We start from the raw sequence: 15,441 nt of genomic DNA, 5'->3' as shown, positions 1-15,441 counted from the left end.
AAAGCGGTTCGTGGCCCAAAAACCGACATTTCCGGTTGAATACTTGAAATTCATTATCTCAGTAAGACATCTCCGAATTGCGTAAATTGCATGATGTACCATCTGAAAGAATACCGAAGATTTCCATGTTTTCATTCAAATTTGTTCGCGTATGCAAATTGAAGAGTTTACGACACCCAGCATCGAATTACTCAGCCGATAAATATGCCCCTCGCATGATTGATGCAAGTAAGTAAAAAATACCGATTGTCTCTTTGAATCAATTTTTCGCGCTTATTTTGCATTTGGAGACACAATAGGAACAAAAAATGCAACTTATTTCCTTTTAATAGCCTAATTGGTTACATGAAGCGGTAAATGTCTACAACGACCCGATATTAAACGACAATTAAAAGAAAGGCACATCTACAGAGTGTTATGGTCATTGACAACCGTAACATCGGTAACTGAAGAACCTTGATTCTGACATGTCTTGCACTTTGTAATATTATAAACAACTTACCATCTTAAACACACATTTTTAAATTAAATGATTAACAATATGAACAAATTTACATATTAAGCATTGGGAGCCTCACCACAAATAGCGGAAATGGCATAGTCAGAGATGTAACACATTCTGGGTAAATTAGCTAATTCCTGATCGGTAGCGCCCCTTATAGAAAGAGCCGACATTACATTGGGCCCTATCATTCTACCAAATGCCCTAAAAATACCACGATATAATCAACTGAACTTTTTTTTCGTGTTTAGGCTACCTTAGGTTCTGTCCTAAAAAGAAATCATCTATATTAATGTGAGTGGAGTTGGAATAGTAAGTAAGTTGCAGAATTGGCCCACCCTTCTGATCACGCAGCAACATAGTTTTCTCAAAATTGACTTTCCCTTCGGCTATAGACAGTACACTTCCTACAAAAACACCCTGCATATAACAAGACCATCACATTTATATAGTTTTCCCATCACCTATTACTTGGTAATAACAAAATTGATTTCGAAAAATTTTCCCGTATTTAATGACCCTTTCCACAGTACCGGTCAATACCATAACTTTTTCATTTTCTGATTCCTGCAAAAGAACACCAACTTATCGGTCCTCACAAAAATTCAAGTAAATCTAGAACACACCCCTGCACGCCCCCTTTTAGGACCTTCCATCTCTTGGTTCGAGTTAACTGCGGTGCTGGAGTAAGCACGAGGTTTCGGAACTCCCATAACTCCCAAACTGTTTGTCTTTGGCCGTTCAACCTATCCAAAACCTCCAAATATAAAGATTTTTAACTATTATTCAGAAAAACTAACTCTAAACGATGACACGTCATCACTTTTCCGAGCACTGGTTGATGTCGATGGTCCAGGATTTTCCTGGAAATTTCCAAACCCATTTTTTTGAGCGGATGTTTTTCCGTACTGTAAACCGAAAGCCTGTCCATGCGAATTGCCTGTACGTGTGCTTTCCGCCTAAATATTTGTATAAATTATTTGTATTCAAGCTGTATTCAAAGTGCCTATTCAGTTTCATCACGTGACTACCAGTATCAAAACTAGTATACGGTCACGTGATCAAACTTCTATAACGATTTTAAATAAAATGCTGTACAAACTTCCACTTTTGTTTCGCACAATTCAACTATCAATAATATATTTGTGATAGAGATGTGACATCGTAAATTTAAAACTAATTAAAAACGCGACTGACCTGAAAAATTGTATTTTCATAACCGGGCGCCATATTGGTATTCTGTTGAGCACGAAATCCTTGACCGTAAACGGGTCTTCCTATGGGATTGTGGACCGTATTTTCGTTTTTGTAGGTTCTAGAAACAAAACGTCCTGGCTTCACGCAACTGAGACAACTAGAAAAGCACTTTTTACCTGGTAAACATTGTAAATATTGGGAAGCGTCCCGTCAGCAACTGGTTCAAATGTTCAAAATTTGTGACTGCAACTTCAGAACTGTCAAACAAATAAAATTGAGTTCTTATTGGTTTAAAACCTCCATAGCCCACTAGACGTACAAAATTCTAGGATTTAATTGGTTAAAATTCAGATCTTTAAAATGTCAAGAAGTCATGGATATACTAGATTTTCTATCAGTGCAGGAAGTTTCACTCAAGATCCAAAAGAAGTACTATTATAAAAATTAATTTATTTATCAGTCCACTCTCAAAGCTTACAAAAATATGTGATAATACAGCAGTGATGCCCAGTTTACAGAAAAAAAACTTAAAACTACATTCTTAACATACAAGAAAACAGTCATTGAATTCCAGACCCAATTTATGGGATACTTTCCTCATTTTCCTCTGCTTCCTCTTCATTATCTTCCTCTTCTTCATTTAGCATTTCCTAAAACTCAGTTACTTGAACCTCTACCCCTTACAGAGTTAAAATCATTATTACCTGAAAAACTTGTACTAAATGGCGAGACTCCTCCAGCATTTCTTTACAAATGCGATTCTCTTCCTGCAGAACGTCAATGTTACCTTTCAGTTTCTCAATTTCTTTGAAACTCTCGTCCAGTGACTCTTGTCGTTTTTCAGCCACCCTCTTCCAATAATCAGGTGAGGCTTCTTCCCCAGTGAGATCATCAACATTTGTGATATACTTTTCGGTTTGAGTCTCTTTGTTACACATAGGCTTTGGCTTTTGTGACTCTCCACTAAAAACAAAGTGATTCCAGTCAGAATTACCTATATAAAGATCAGAACAATAACTTACCCAGACTTTAAATCTTTCAGAACTGCTGGTCGACCAGCCAAGTTTTCCTTGTCGATATCGGTAGGTTGGAGGGTTTTCAAACCTCTCCTCACGTTTCTTACATTCTCCTGCAAATAATTACGAGTGACAAATGAGAGGAAAAGTCTGGGAAATGATTTTGAGGAGATAATTACCTGTTGTACATTTGAATCTACTTTAACGACCACTTTTTTGGTTTTCATCGTGATCGAAACACACACATAAACTGAAAAGTGGGAAACTGGATTCGGGGAATGGAAAACCTTTTAAAAGTTATTTTTAATGGGTTTTCGCGGTTTTGTTGCACCAGATTAGTTTTGTTGTTTTTACTTGTCAGTTATGTTTGAGGTTAAGTTATTTTTATTTAGGTGTTGCCAGATTTCCCTCTGGTCTAGATCGTTTTTTGCGAATTTGTGTTATTGGTTTCTATTTTTTATAATCAACTTAAAATTGTTAAAACCCTAAAGTTATACGATTTTTTTTTTCTAAAAAACTTTTAAAAAACTGACCTAGTTTTGACTTTTAATAGAATACTTTTTGAGGCAACATTGTTGCCACAATGTGATTACAGATACAGACAGACCTATTGACAGTTAACAGTCCTTCAACCAAAAATCATAACAATAAACAACAAATTCAAAAATAACATAAAAAGTAATATGGGATAGTTTAACAAAATTATTTAGTGATGTAATTAATTAGCGGAAATGGAGGATGATTTTTGGAACAGTAGTAGCCGTTCGGGCTTTAGTTTCGATGACGAAGACCTGGACACTAGTGCCTCTTCTTCAGATTTATTTAGGACCACCCCAGAAGTGTCTTCTGAACTGCCTATATACGCTATAGTTTCAAAAAAGTGCCTGGATACCCTGCTAGATGATGCTCGGCCTGCGCTGCATCCCCCTGTCATGTCAGTTGAAGAGGCAATTAGAAAAATGGTCAGTGGACAGATTTACAGTCTTGCAGGTTTTGTGAGGTTTGCTGATAAAATGACTCTACTGGATAAAGCGTTAGAGACCTGTGACGCTAATGTGATTATCCAAGTGGTGCTCTACTTGCACCGGACTTTAAAAAGTAATATATTCTATCACCAATTGGTAAAACGTAAAGTGGCTGTGAAACACTATGCATATTATCTATTTGTGAGGAATCATCTTGAAGAGGCTGCTGATCTTTACATGGCAACTGGAAATAGTGCAAACATGAAGTACTTGTATTACCTCACTGGACAAGGATTATCTAACAAGAGTCTTTTGTACAAAAAACTTGAACAATTTGTTATTGAACACACTAGTGAAAATTGTGTGGATGTGCAAGATCATTTGACATTCCTAAAATTCCAAACTGAACACCAGTTTAGCTCTGAATCAGTGATAGGACAACTGGCTGAATTGTTCAAGCTTAACTTAACCAATCACAAAGGTTTGGAACAAGCTGTGGAATTCAAGAAAACTTACAGAATAGATGATTTTGCCTATGATTGGACATTACTTAATGTTCTTGCTTCCATGAAACTTTGGCTGCATATTAATGACATTTTCTTGAAAAACAACTGGTTGACTAAAAAATCATCATTAAAAACACCAATACCTGCTGAAGCTTTTGTTATAGGTCTCAGCCGACATCAACCACCTAAGGATGTGCTTGAAGGGCTCCTGTCTTATATTTCTGACTCTGATAAGGCCTTTGAGATTGCCAATAAATTACAGTGTCACACCTATATAATTCAGACTTATTTGAATCAAAGAGACAGGGTTAGTTTGTTGATGTATAAGGAAAAAGTGCAGCCTCAAAGTGCTGAATATTGTTTAATTGAAAGTGCCCTACAATCCTCTAAACAATGGAAAAATTAAGTTATATAGTAAGTTAAAACTGTATTTTTGTACTGTTATTGAACTTCAAATTGTATATTATTTATTATAAAAGTTGTAATTTATTAAGAATTAAAACATATTCTAACAACATGGTTGTGTTATTAATATTGAAGGATCTTATGTCCCAATTCTTCAGTTCACATTTTTATAGTCAATCAAATGTCATAAGTATTAAATTGATATCTCAACTTGTAGAGCACTAAATTTGCTCAAATTAAAACTCATAATTGAAACAAAACTCCTCATTTATTTAAAATCAATTTCAAAACTGTTCAATATATTTCAAACCTTTTTAACAATTTGAACTACATCTTCATCAGCTAGGACATGCTCTAAACCAACTTTTTGTGGCTGATGCTTCACAGAAGATCCCCACACAAGAGCACTAGAACCAAACCAATTAAAGAAAGTTTATATCATAAAAACGACGGCTTACTATTTAAACTCTTTGACAATGCTTCTGTGTAGTTTATTGCAAAAGTCCTCTACTGTGGTGTGTTCTGAGTGTAGCACTATTGGAGAGTTGTAGTCGGGTAATTGTCCTTTAGGTTTTGTGTATCTGCAAGTACAACCAACACTCACTCAACTTGCAATATTTAAACTTTAGTTGAAACTCACATTCTAACCAATTTTAAGTACTCCCACATTTTCTCTAATAAATCATCAAAATTCCATTTGTGGTGAGCAGAAATTGGGACACAATGTGGAATTTTATAGATAACATCCAGTTCCTCAATGCTAATCTGATCTAAAATTTGCAACAAAATTAAAAAATTTTCCCAGACATTTAATTAACTGAAATACCAATTTTGTTGAGAATATAAATACATGGAACATAAATCCGGTTGCCTTCAATAACATCAATCAAATCATCACTAGTGGCATCATATTTTAGGGTAACATCAGCATTGTGAATTTTATACTCAGACAAAATGGTTTTTACAGTGTCTGCATCAAGCTCAGATTGAGGTACCTACACTAATCAGATTGAGCCACACTAACTATTTAAACTAAAAACAACAAACTAACCATACAATTCAAATTAATTCCACCCTTGTCTTTCCTTTTAAAATATATATTAGGAGGCTGTTTGTTCAACCGCAGCCCAAACCCTTCCAATTCATGTTCAATCAGTTTTTTATGAACCAAAGGCTTTAATACATCCAAACAGAGAAAAATCAAACTGCAAGTTCTAGCTACTGCTATAACTTGCCTTCCACGACCTTTACCATCTTTTGCTCCCTCAATGATTCCAGGCAGGTCAAGTAACTAAAACTTCACTTTTAGTACATTGAGGTAAAACTTGGTTATACTGTAAATACCTGTATTTTGGCCCCTTTGTACTTAATACATCCTGGGACTGTAGTAAGGGTGGTAAACTCATAGGCTGCTACTTCAGAGTAAACACCAGCTAAATTGCTCAATAATGTTGATTTACCTACAGAAGGAAACCCTACAAAGCCCACTCTGGCATCCCCAGTCTTTGCCACATCGAAACCTTAGTCAAAAACAAAACATAAGTGAAAGTTACCAATTTAATCAATGAAGTGACTTACCTTCTCCAGTTCCACCACCGCCTCCTTTAGGAGTAATCAATTCCCGTCTAAGTTTGGCCAATCGGGCTTTGAGGAGCCCCAAATGGCCGGCCGTTGCCTTATTTTTTTGAGTCCTGGCCATCTACAAAAGAAATCATTTGGTGGCCGGCTGGGTTGTTCGGGGACAATTCTTACCTCGGACTCGATGGCAGCAATTTTTTCCAAAATGGTACTCATGGCTTTGAATGTTTAGAGGTAGTTTAGCAACTTTAAGGGCTGGAAACAGCTTTGAGAGGAAAACTATGAAAAAATTAAATGCAGCAACTGCAAAAGAAAACACATGGAAAATACCTGTCCACTGTCACTGTCCAGTGTCAATGTCACATCAAATACTAAAAATGTTCTTGGACCTCTGGTGGTAAATTTTGTAAATAGTCTTTGCCACATTGTGATAGCAATTTTGTTTTAATTTGTAATAGGGTTTAATTGGATGGTCCATTTTATTTTACTTATCAAAGATGAATTTCTGGAAGCATATACGAAATACATTAATACCGAACAAGTTTACTTATACTTCGACTGGTATTGAACCAGTCCCCATCTGTGTTGTTTGGCCAAAAACAATACAGATGGGGACCTTTCCCAAAAAATTAAGTAATTTTTTTGGGGATAAGTTTGTACAACTAGGGTTTACAGTAGAGGTAATTAGATTAAATGCTCAAAATCATAAAAGCTTTACGTACATAGTATAATATAATACACTTGAACGAGATAAAGAAACTAGATCTAATCAAACAATAAGTTTTTAAAAGTGACACAGCAAATATTCAAGTTTGCAGGTACAATTTGCGCGGTATGTATACAGAGTGGTTAAATTAAAATTCACTTTGATAATAATAATTATTACTAAAATTTAAACATATCAATGATCTATTAGGTTATCATTGAAAGTTCAAGCTGCTGACCTTCTTTGCTAAAAGCTGTTAAAACCAGAAATTTACTGAAATCCTACAATATCATCAATGTTTATTTTAATTATTGCGTTTCATGTAAAGAGGTGATTACGCTTTTATTATACTAATGGGGTAATTACATTATTACCTAATGTTTACAGAACAGTCTATCATAAATCTTAACTAAAATAGTAGTAAGCTTACACACCTTGTACACAATTAAAAATCCTAAATATCGAGTATCTAAAAATCCAGTATAATTTAAGATTTAATTGACATTTTACCCTTTAATAACGTTAATAGTAGGATTTTTCTCTGTGGTGCGTATTTACTTTCAGTTCACTGAAGTCGGTTGGTGCGGCAGCACGTCGGAGCACCTTCACACGCTATATCGGTCAAAATTATTACGAATTAAATATTTGCGCCATGTCTATTTTATTGTTATTGTAATGAAGGCGACCTTCTTTTCGATTTGCTAATCCGTCCAAAGCCGTGAATAATTCTAAAATCAATTATATTATTAACGGTTAAATTGAATTAAACCACCTTGACGGAGCATCGTTTCTCAAAAATTTGAAATTATTCTACTTTATCTAACTTAAAACACCTATTTTGTTTGATTACCATATTTAATAAGTTTTACCTGAATTTATTTGTGTAAACTGTGATAATGCGTACAAGGTAAGTGTTTTTTTTACATTTTTAAGTTTTGCAGTGAGGTATAGTAGATTAAAAGTAATAGTTACTTAGTAATAAAATATTCATGTATAAAAATGCAATAAAAGCATATTTTCTACTCCAGTGTATGTGTCGACAATAGTATTTGATAAGCAAGTAGCCGCAAGTAGCTTTCACACTTGTTGTCGTTTAAATTTTATAAGTAATTATTGTATTTTTACTTACTACAATTAATCACAGCAGGTTTCACTTTTAAAAAATTCGAAAAATGTGATTTTTAATGAAAATCGATTCAATGTACAATTTTTTAAGAAAAAGTAACAACAAGTTGACTTTGAACTTAACAACACATATATTTTAGAATTTCCAAACGTAAATTATGGATGTTTGGATTGGCCGCCTTAGTCACCATCATCATAGTGGTCGCAGTAGTTATTGTCTTTGTGGTAAAGAAGGATAAAACAACAACAGGAGCTGTAGTCACCAATGGATACGGATGTTCGGATATTGGCAAGTAAGTGTGATTTTAATGTAGTAAAGGCATCGATATTTACAAAGTATCGATACTGAGTAGTATGAATCAATTGAAAAATGAAGGAGATAATTGTGAATGACCAGAAACTAACTATATAATTATCAGGTCAATCTTCGAAAAAGGCGGTTCAGTAGCAGATGCGGCCATAGCCGCTCTATTTTGCGAGGGAGTGTCCCTACCTCAAAGTATGGGTCTAGGAGGCGGGTTCCTCCTCACTATATACGACAAAAAAACGGGAACGGTTAGATCATTGAACGCTCGTGAAGTGGCGCCTCTAGCGGCTAACGAAACGATGTTCAACGGGGATTCCTCCTTGTCGCAGAAAGGTATCTCTTCTATCTATCTCTTCCTGTCATTTTGACAATCTCTTTAATTCGTATAAATTTCAGGCGGATTGGCTGTGGCAGTTCCGGGAGAATTAAAAGGGTACTGGTACTTGTACCAGGAGTACGGATCACTACCTTGGAAAGACTTGGTATGTCTTTTAATTATGATATTATACAATGTTTTGTCCGGAGACAACTCAATTTGGTAGTGTTTTTTAGGTTAATAGATAGGAAATTTAATGAGGATTCCAAAAATGTGCTTAAAACTGTCATTTTCTCACTCCAAGTGAGTTTAACAGACGATTTTGTCGCTGACTGTGTTTTCAAACTTTGGCAGCACTTTTCTCCCTGACTGTACCGAATTTAGTGATATTTTTTTAGGCTATTGGATAGGAAATTTAATAAGGATTTCAAAAATGTGCTTAAAACTGTCATTTTCACACCACAAGTGGGTTTTACAGGCCATTTTGTCCTTGACTGTCCTTTCAAACTGTGTTTCTAGCAGTTCAAATTTTGACACTGTTTTTCTAACTGACTATACTCGATTTTTTAGTGTTTTTTTAGACTATTGGATAGGAAATTTAATGAGGATTCCAAAAATGTGCTTAAAACTGTCATTTTCACACCACAAATGGGTTTTACAGGCGATTTTGTCCTTGACTGTCCTTTCAAACTGTGTTTCTGTAAGTTCAAACTTTGACACTGTTTTTCTCTCTGACTGTACTCAATTTGGTAGTGTTTTTTTAGGTTAGTAGATAGGAAATTTAATGAGGATTCCAAAAATGTGCTTAAAACTGTCATTTTCTCACTCCAAGTGAGTTTAACAGACGATTTTGTCGCTGACTGTGTTTTCAAACTTTGGCAGCACTTTTCTCCCGGACTGTACCGGATTTAGTTATATTTTTTTAGGCTATTGGATAGGAAATTTAATAAGGATTTCAAAAATGTGCTTAAAACTGTCATTTTCACACCACAAGTGGGTTTTACAGGCCATTTTGTCCTTGACTGTCCTTTCAAACTGTGTTTCTAGCAGTTCAAATTTTGACACTGTTTTTCTAACTGACTATACTCGATTTTTTAGTGTTTTTTAGACTATTGGATAGGAAATTTAATGAGGATTCCAAAAATGTGCTTAAAACTGTCATTTTCACACCACAAATGGGTTTTACAGGCGATTTTGTCCTTGACTGTCCTTTCAAACTGTGTTTCTGTAAGTTCAAACTTTGACACTGTTTTTCTCTCTGACTGTACTCAATTTGGTAGTGTTTTTTTAGGTTAGTAGATAGGAAATTTAATGAGGATTCCAAAAATGTGCTTAAAACTGTCATTTTCTCACTCCAAGTGAGTTTAACAGACGATTTTGTCGCTGACTGTGTTTTCAAACTTTGGCAGCACTTTTCTCCCGGACTGTACCGGATTTAGTTATATTTTTTTAGGCTATTGGATAGGAAATTTAATAAGGATTTCAAAAATGTGCTTAAAACTGTCATTTTCACACTACAAGTGGGTTTTACAGGCCATTTTGTCCTTGACTGTCCTTTCAAACTGTGTTTCTAGCAGTTCAAATTTTGACACTGTTTTTCTAACTGACTATACTCGATTTTTTAGTGTTTTTTTAAACTATTGGATAGGAAATTTAATGAGGATTCCAAAAATGTGCTTAAAACTGTCATTTTCACACTACAAGTTGGTTTTACAGGCGATTTTGTCCTTGACTGTCCTTTCAAACTATGTTTCTGTTAGTTCAAATTTTGACACTGTTTTTCTCTCTGACTGTACTCAATTTGGTAGTGTTTTTTTAGGTTAGTAGATAGGAAATTTAATGAGGATTCCAAAAATGTGCTTAAAACTGTCATTTTCACACCACAAGTGGGTTTTACAGGCGATTTTGTCCTTGACTGTCCTTTCAAACTGTGTTTCGGTTAGTTCAAACTTTGACACTGTTTTTCTCTCTGACTGTACTCAATTTGGTAGTGTTTTTTTAGGTTAGTGGATAGGAAATTTAATGAGGATTCCAAAAATATGCTTAAAACTGTCATTTTCTCACTACAAGTCGGTTTTACAGGCGATTTTGTCCCTAACTGTCCTTTCAAACTGTGTTTCTAGCAGTTCAAATTTTGACACTGTTTTTCTAACTGACTATACTCGATTTTTAGTGTTTTTTTAGACTATTGGATAGTAAATTTAATAAGGATTCCAAAAATGTGCTTAAAACTGTCATTTTCACATTACAAGTGGGTTTTACAGGCGATTTTGTCCTTGACTGTCTTTTCAAACTGTGTTTCGGTTAGTTCAAACTTTGACACTGTTTTTCTCTTTGACTGTACTCAATTTGGTAGTGTTTTTTTAGGTTAGTAGATAGGAAATTTAATGAGGATTCCAAAAATGTGCTTAAAACTGTCATTTTCACACTACAAGTGGGTTTTACAGGCGATTTTGTCCCTGACTGTCCTTTCAAACTGTGTTTCTGTTAGTTCAAACTTTGACACTGTTTTTCTCTCTGACTGTACTCAATTTGGTAGTGTTTTTTTAGGTTAGTAGATAGGAAATTTAATAAGGATTCCAAAAATGTGCTTAAAACTGTCATTTTCACACTACAAGTGGGTTTTACAGGCGATTTTGTCCCTGGCTGTCCTTTCAAACTGTGTTTCTGTTAGTTCAAACTTTGACACTGTTTTTCTCTCTGACTGTACTCAATTTGGTAGTGTTTTTTTAGGTTAGTAGATAGGAAATTTAATGAGGATTCCAAAAATGTGCTTAAAACTGTCATTTTCACGCCACAAATGGGTTTTACAGGCGATTTTGTCCTTGACTGTCCTTTCAAACTGTGTTTCTAACAATTTGAATAAAATTAATTTTATCGACGGTATTGGATTTTGGCAACAGCCTGAACTGAAAATATGGCCTACTTGGTATTTTTTTCGTTTTCTGTCTTTGTCCCACGCATGCAATTATCTACGTTTCTCTGTCAGTTACACGGTTTTCCTATGGTCGGTTTTGGATTTACCACACCTGTATATAATAATACTCGAATCAAAATACGCTTAAAATATTCCAGATACAACCAACTATCGACTTGTGCAACAACGGCATCTACGTCACTGCTTTCCTGGCGAAAACGTTTGTCGGCAAACTGGACTTGCTCTACGCCGATCCAGTTTTGAGGTTTGTTTTGCAACTATCCCAACTGATTTTCATAATTTTATTGTTTCTAATTTTAGGGAGTCGTTTATCGACCCGGAAACTAACTCGACCTACCTGGAAGGGCAGTACGTGAAAAGAGAACGATTGGCCAAAACTCTGGAAATAATCGCGGTGGAAGGAGCCCACGCTTTGTATAGCGTGAACGGGTCGTTGATCCAGGGATTCGTCCAGGACGTGCAGGATAACGGTGGTATTCTAACCGTCGATGATCTTTTGGAGTACGAGTAAGTTTCGATTTGTTGGCAACACTGTTGTTAATTTTTTCCCAATAGAAAGTTTTTGTAAAAGTATTTTTAATTTTTAATTACTTGCTAAAGCAGTATGAGACAGACTAGTATAATACTAAACTATGCAAGTTTTGAGACCGATTTCAAAATTAAAACTGGAAACTTGCATTACAGGGTTGCCTCATTGTTGATTTATTACTGATGCACAATTTTTTTCCGCATTCTGTTTATATTAGACCGATTTGGCAAGAATCTATCCAAGCAAACCTTAGTAACGATCACACCCTGTATACCAGCCCTCTGCCAGGTTCCGGACCTGTTCTGGCCTTCATCCTTAACATCCTAGACGGATTTCTGGATCTGGACAATTTGTATTCGGTAACAAACATTCAAAGAATAATTGAAGCTTTCAAGTTTGCTTATGGTTACCGGACCAAATTGGGTGATGACAATTTCGTCAACATCTCGGACGTGAGTTTTAATTTTTTTTTGAGGTGTTGGGTAAGTTTACTGTAAGCAATAATACAGGTGGTGAGCAATATGACTTCCAAAAGCTTCGCCGAGGAGATCAGAACGAAAATTAGCGACACCACGACCAGTCAAAATGCTTCGTATTATGGTGCCGAAGTCAGCTTGCTAGAAGACCACGGTACCGCTCACTTAGTAGTTTTGGCACCGAATGGTGATGCCATTTCAGTGACCAGTACCATTAATTTTGTGTAAGCTTTCTATTTGATAATTTCTTTTGGTGGTACTATAATCATCCCATTACAGATTTGGTGCTGGGTTTGCGTCTAATTCAACAGGAATCATACTGAATGACGAAATGGACGACTTTTCCTCCCCGAATATTACTAGTGGTTTTGACATTCCTCCCTCGCCTGCTAACTACATAGTACCCAAAAAACACCCGTTGTCTTCCATGGTACCCACCATAATTCTCAAAAATGGCAACGTTGTACTGGTCACTGGCGCTGCTGGTGGTACTAAAATCACCACCGTGGTGGCCTCGGTAGTATAACACTTTTGAATAAAGTGACTCATCATTACAAACTTGTTTTATAGATTATTATGAAGCATTTATGGTTTAATGAAACGCTGAGCAAGGCTTCGGATGAGAAAAGGGTTCATCATCAACTATTTCCCATGATGGTGGAATATGAGGAAGGATTCGACCTGGAGGTGAGTAAGATATACAGGATGGACCTGGCAACATTGCATAACGTGAATCAGTGAAGAATTTCCAAAATATGACCACATTGAGTGTCTTTTTTCTGTTGCAGTACCCTGACATTGTTGCCGGCTTGACTGAAATTGGACACGAATCGAAATACACCCCAACTGCTGACGGATTTTCGGCTGTGGTGTCGGTCAGTGATCATGAAGATGATATACAGGGTGCTTTTGATAGCAGACGGGGCGGCTATATTAGCTATACAACCAGTTGATTGGTTCAAACTGGTGTTGCCGATGGTGATATGTTACGTGCTAGTCAGAATAAAGTACAGTTAAGGAATTTTGATTTTTTATTGTCGAGTGCTTAAAATTTTGCTAATCTAAGTGAGTAGAGCAATTTTGCAAAACTATAATTTCTGTCAAATTATACCATCGTGACCAGGGATGTAAAAGGGGTAATTTTGGAGTCGGAAAATTTCCTTTTTTGAAAAACGAATTATTTTTCAATTTTCAGATTTTGCAATTTTTTCCGGAAAATTACCGGAAACTTTCTGGAAAATATTGTATACCTAGCATCAACACTTTTCAAAATAATATGAATTTTTAAAAAAATATTATTTATAAATTTATCCCTTCTGGACAACACATTCCCATATAAAAGCTTTAATCTTTCAGTAGTGTGACATTTCTACTATACATGGTATATAGGGTGATCAAAAGACAATTTCAAGGGCTACAAATTGGTATATTGCACCACCCTGTAACTGTCAAAATAACAGAGTTATGGACTGTCACTGTAAAAACTGTCAAAATCAAACAACTCAGTTTTAATAGTAAATAACTCATTTATTCGACGTTTTAGGTAAAAACGCTATACCGGGTGGTCAAAAGAGAATTTCAACGGCTACAAATTGGTATATTGAACCATCCTGTAACTGTCAAAATAACAAAGTTATGGGCTGTCACTGTAAAAACTGTCAAAATCAAACAACTCAGTTTTAATAGTAAATAACTCATTTATTCGACGTTTTAGGTAAAAACGCTATACCGGGTGGTCAAAAGAGAATTTCAACGGCTACAAATTGGTATATTGAACCACCCTGTAACTGTTAAAATAACAAAGTTATGGGCTGTCACTGTAAAAACTGTCAAAATCAAACAACTCAGTTTTAATAGTAAATAACTCACTTATTCGACGTTTTAGGTAAAAACGCTATACCGGGTGGTCAAAAGAGAATTTAAAGGGCTACAAATTGGTATATTTAACCACCCTATAATTGTCAAAATAACCGAGTTACACTGCCAATACAATGGAGTAGTTTACAGGGTGATTCAATGAATTTTTAACATCCTTGTAACTTGTTTAATTTACTTTATTCCTAGATAATCCATCAGTATACAGGGTGTCCCAAATTTGAGCAACAAACCAAACTTATAATTTTTTATTCGATTTTTGGAATCTACGTCAAATTTTAGGCCTACTTGATGTAAAATGTTTGTATCGATATTCAATTGTTTTTGCTCCTAGAGCTTTAATTTGACCACTCTCCTCGAAAGCAGAAATTTCCAATTTGAAACTGGTGCACTTTTCCAGAAAATTGTCCATAACTCGCTTATTTGAAAAACCCTGTATCAACACACCGTATAACAAAAGAAAGCTAATAAACGGGGCTATCACGTGACGTTGAGCGGGCACGACTATGTTGTTCCGTTTAGCCGCTAGAGGGCGTCAAAGTTGACTCTTGTTTTTTGCAGTTTTTGCTCAATTTCTCAGGAACGTTTCAGGTTAGAGGTCTGAAATTAAAAACTAAAATTGTCAAGAAATTTAAAATTTTTTATTTTCAAAATTAACCTCAACTGCCTAAATACCTTCCAGTTAATAGTACAAAAATGTAAAAAACAAATTATTTTTGAATTTTCCAGTATTTCCTGAAAATTACCGAACATTTTCTGAAAAAATTTCCATAAATTTAATTTTCCGGAAATTTTACATTCCTGATCGTGACGTCATATTTTCCTTATAGAGCGGCAAAACAAAAGGTGCCAAAGCTTGATGTTAAAATTACCCAAGAAAAAATTAGGTGCAAAGGCTAGTTTTGCTTGCACCCCAAAAGCGAAAAAGACACTTTACTCTTAAGTAAAACAGAATATTTTTTGTACAACTTAATACTGGTAATTTTGAATTGTTGATATT

The 15,441-nt window shown here is 35.3% G+C and overlaps 5 protein-coding genes across 5 annotated transcripts; 2 read left to right on the top strand and 3 right to left on the bottom strand.

Moving 5' to 3' along the window:
* Positions 1-309: 309 nt before the first annotated feature.
* On the bottom strand, positions 310-2,028 carry LOC145740175 (uncharacterized). The gene is made up of 7 exons (XM_081995537.1): positions 1,876-2,028; positions 1,700-1,817; positions 1,303-1,461; positions 1,129-1,248; positions 967-1,069; positions 759-909; positions 310-706 (listed from the first exon to the last, which is right to left on the bottom strand). The coding sequence occupies exons 1-7, from the start codon at positions 1,884-1,886 to the stop codon at positions 559-561; spliced, it is 810 nt and encodes a 269-aa protein (XP_081851663.1). The 5' UTR covers positions 1,887-2,028; the 3' UTR covers positions 310-558.
* A 104-nt stretch (positions 2,029-2,132) lies between these two features.
* Positions 2,133-3,087, bottom strand: geminin (geminin DNA replication inhibitor). Its single transcript, XM_081995538.1, has 4 exons — positions 2,895-3,087; positions 2,722-2,828; positions 2,404-2,662; positions 2,133-2,349 (listed from the first exon to the last, which is right to left on the bottom strand). The coding sequence occupies exons 1-4, from the start codon at positions 2,940-2,942 to the stop codon at positions 2,281-2,283; spliced, it is 483 nt and encodes a 160-aa protein (XP_081851664.1). The 5' UTR covers positions 2,943-3,087; the 3' UTR covers positions 2,133-2,280.
* Positions 3,088-3,237: 150 nt separating this feature from the next.
* Positions 3,238-4,701, top strand: Vps16B (Vacuolar protein sorting 16B). Its single transcript, XM_081995534.1, has one exon. The coding sequence runs from the start codon at positions 3,447-3,449 to the stop codon at positions 4,590-4,592; it is 1,146 nt and encodes a 381-aa protein (XP_081851660.1). The 5' UTR covers positions 3,238-3,446; the 3' UTR covers positions 4,593-4,701.
* Positions 4,702-4,840: 139 nt separating this feature from the next.
* On the bottom strand, positions 4,841-6,512 carry 128up (GTP-binding protein 128up). Its single transcript, XM_081995536.1, has 8 exons — positions 6,344-6,512; positions 6,170-6,290; positions 5,936-6,111; positions 5,643-5,882; positions 5,418-5,586; positions 5,232-5,361; positions 5,050-5,172; positions 4,841-4,998 (listed from the first exon to the last, which is right to left on the bottom strand). The coding sequence occupies exons 1-8, from the start codon at positions 6,383-6,385 to the stop codon at positions 4,896-4,898; spliced, it is 1,104 nt and encodes a 367-aa protein (XP_081851662.1). The 5' UTR covers positions 6,386-6,512; the 3' UTR covers positions 4,841-4,895.
* A 917-nt stretch (positions 6,513-7,429) lies between these two features.
* On the top strand, positions 7,430-13,587 carry Ggt-1 (gamma-glutamyl transpeptidase). Its single transcript, XM_081995532.1, has 11 exons — positions 7,430-7,782; positions 8,141-8,293; positions 8,420-8,640; positions 8,704-8,789; positions 11,699-11,805; positions 11,862-12,068; positions 12,308-12,542; positions 12,600-12,790; positions 12,846-13,083; positions 13,137-13,253; positions 13,355-13,587. The coding sequence occupies exons 1-11, from the start codon at positions 7,772-7,774 to the stop codon at positions 13,517-13,519; spliced, it is 1,731 nt and encodes a 576-aa protein (XP_081851658.1). The 5' UTR covers positions 7,430-7,771; the 3' UTR covers positions 13,520-13,587.
* The last annotated feature ends 1,854 nt before the right edge of the window (positions 13,588-15,441 follow it).

Source organism: Ips typographus, linkage group LG1 (genome assembly GCF_016097725.1).
Source record: "Ips typographus isolate SLU linkage group LG1, UJ_Ityp_2.0, whole genome shotgun sequence".
In the NCBI taxonomy this organism is placed as follows: Eukaryota; Metazoa; Arthropoda; class Insecta; order Coleoptera; family Curculionidae; genus Ips; species Ips typographus.
This window is presented reverse-complemented; position numbering and strand designations above follow the sequence as displayed.

What these genes read in the sequence shown, in the direction of transcription:
- LOC145740175 (XM_081995537.1), bottom strand. An exon ending in ATGAAAATACAATTTTTCAG is followed by an intron (nt 1,462 to 1,699) that starts GTCAGTCGCGTT and finishes ACAAATATTTAG; the next exon opens with GCGGAAAGCACACGTACAGG. An exon ending in TTGTTATTACCAAGTAATAG is followed by an intron (nt 910 to 966) that starts GTGATGGGAAAA and finishes GTGTTTTTGTAG; the next exon opens with GAAGTGTACTGTCTATAGCC.
- geminin (XM_081995538.1), bottom strand. Translation starts at nt 2,942, where the DNA reads ATGAAAACCAAAAAAGTGGTCGTTAAAGTAGATTCAAATGTACAACAG. An exon ending in TAGATTCAAATGTACAACAG is followed by an intron (nt 2,829 to 2,894) that starts GTAATTATCTCC and finishes AATTATTTGCAG; the next exon opens with GAGAATGTAAGAAACGTGAG. An exon ending in CTGAAAGATTTAAAGTCTGG is followed by an intron (nt 2,663 to 2,721) that starts GTAAGTTATTGT and finishes CTTTGTTTTTAG; the next exon opens with TGGAGAGTCACAAAAGCCAA.
- Vps16B (XM_081995534.1), top strand. Translation starts at nt 3,447, where the DNA reads ATGGAGGATGATTTTTGGAACAGTAGTAGCCGTTCGGGCTTTAGTTTC.
- 128up (XM_081995536.1), bottom strand. Translation starts at nt 6,385, where the DNA reads ATGAGTACCATTTTGGAAAAAATTGCTGCCATCGAGTCCGAG. An exon ending in TTATATTCTCAACAAAATTG is followed by an intron (nt 5,362 to 5,417) that starts GTATTTCAGTTA and finishes TGCAAATTTTAG; the next exon opens with ATCAGATTAGCATTGAGGAA. An exon ending in TACTTAAAATTGGTTAGAAT is followed by an intron (nt 5,173 to 5,231) that starts GTGAGTTTCAAC and finishes TTGTACTTGCAG; the next exon opens with ATACACAAAACCTAAAGGAC.
- Ggt-1 (XM_081995532.1), top strand. An exon ending in CACTACCTTGGAAAGACTTG is followed by an intron (nt 8,790 to 11,698) that starts GTATGTCTTTTA and finishes AAAATATTCCAG; the next exon opens with ATACAACCAACTATCGACTT. An exon ending in ATTTCGTCAACATCTCGGAC is followed by an intron (nt 12,543 to 12,599) that starts GTGAGTTTTAAT and finishes GCAATAATACAG; the next exon opens with GTGGTGAGCAATATGACTTC.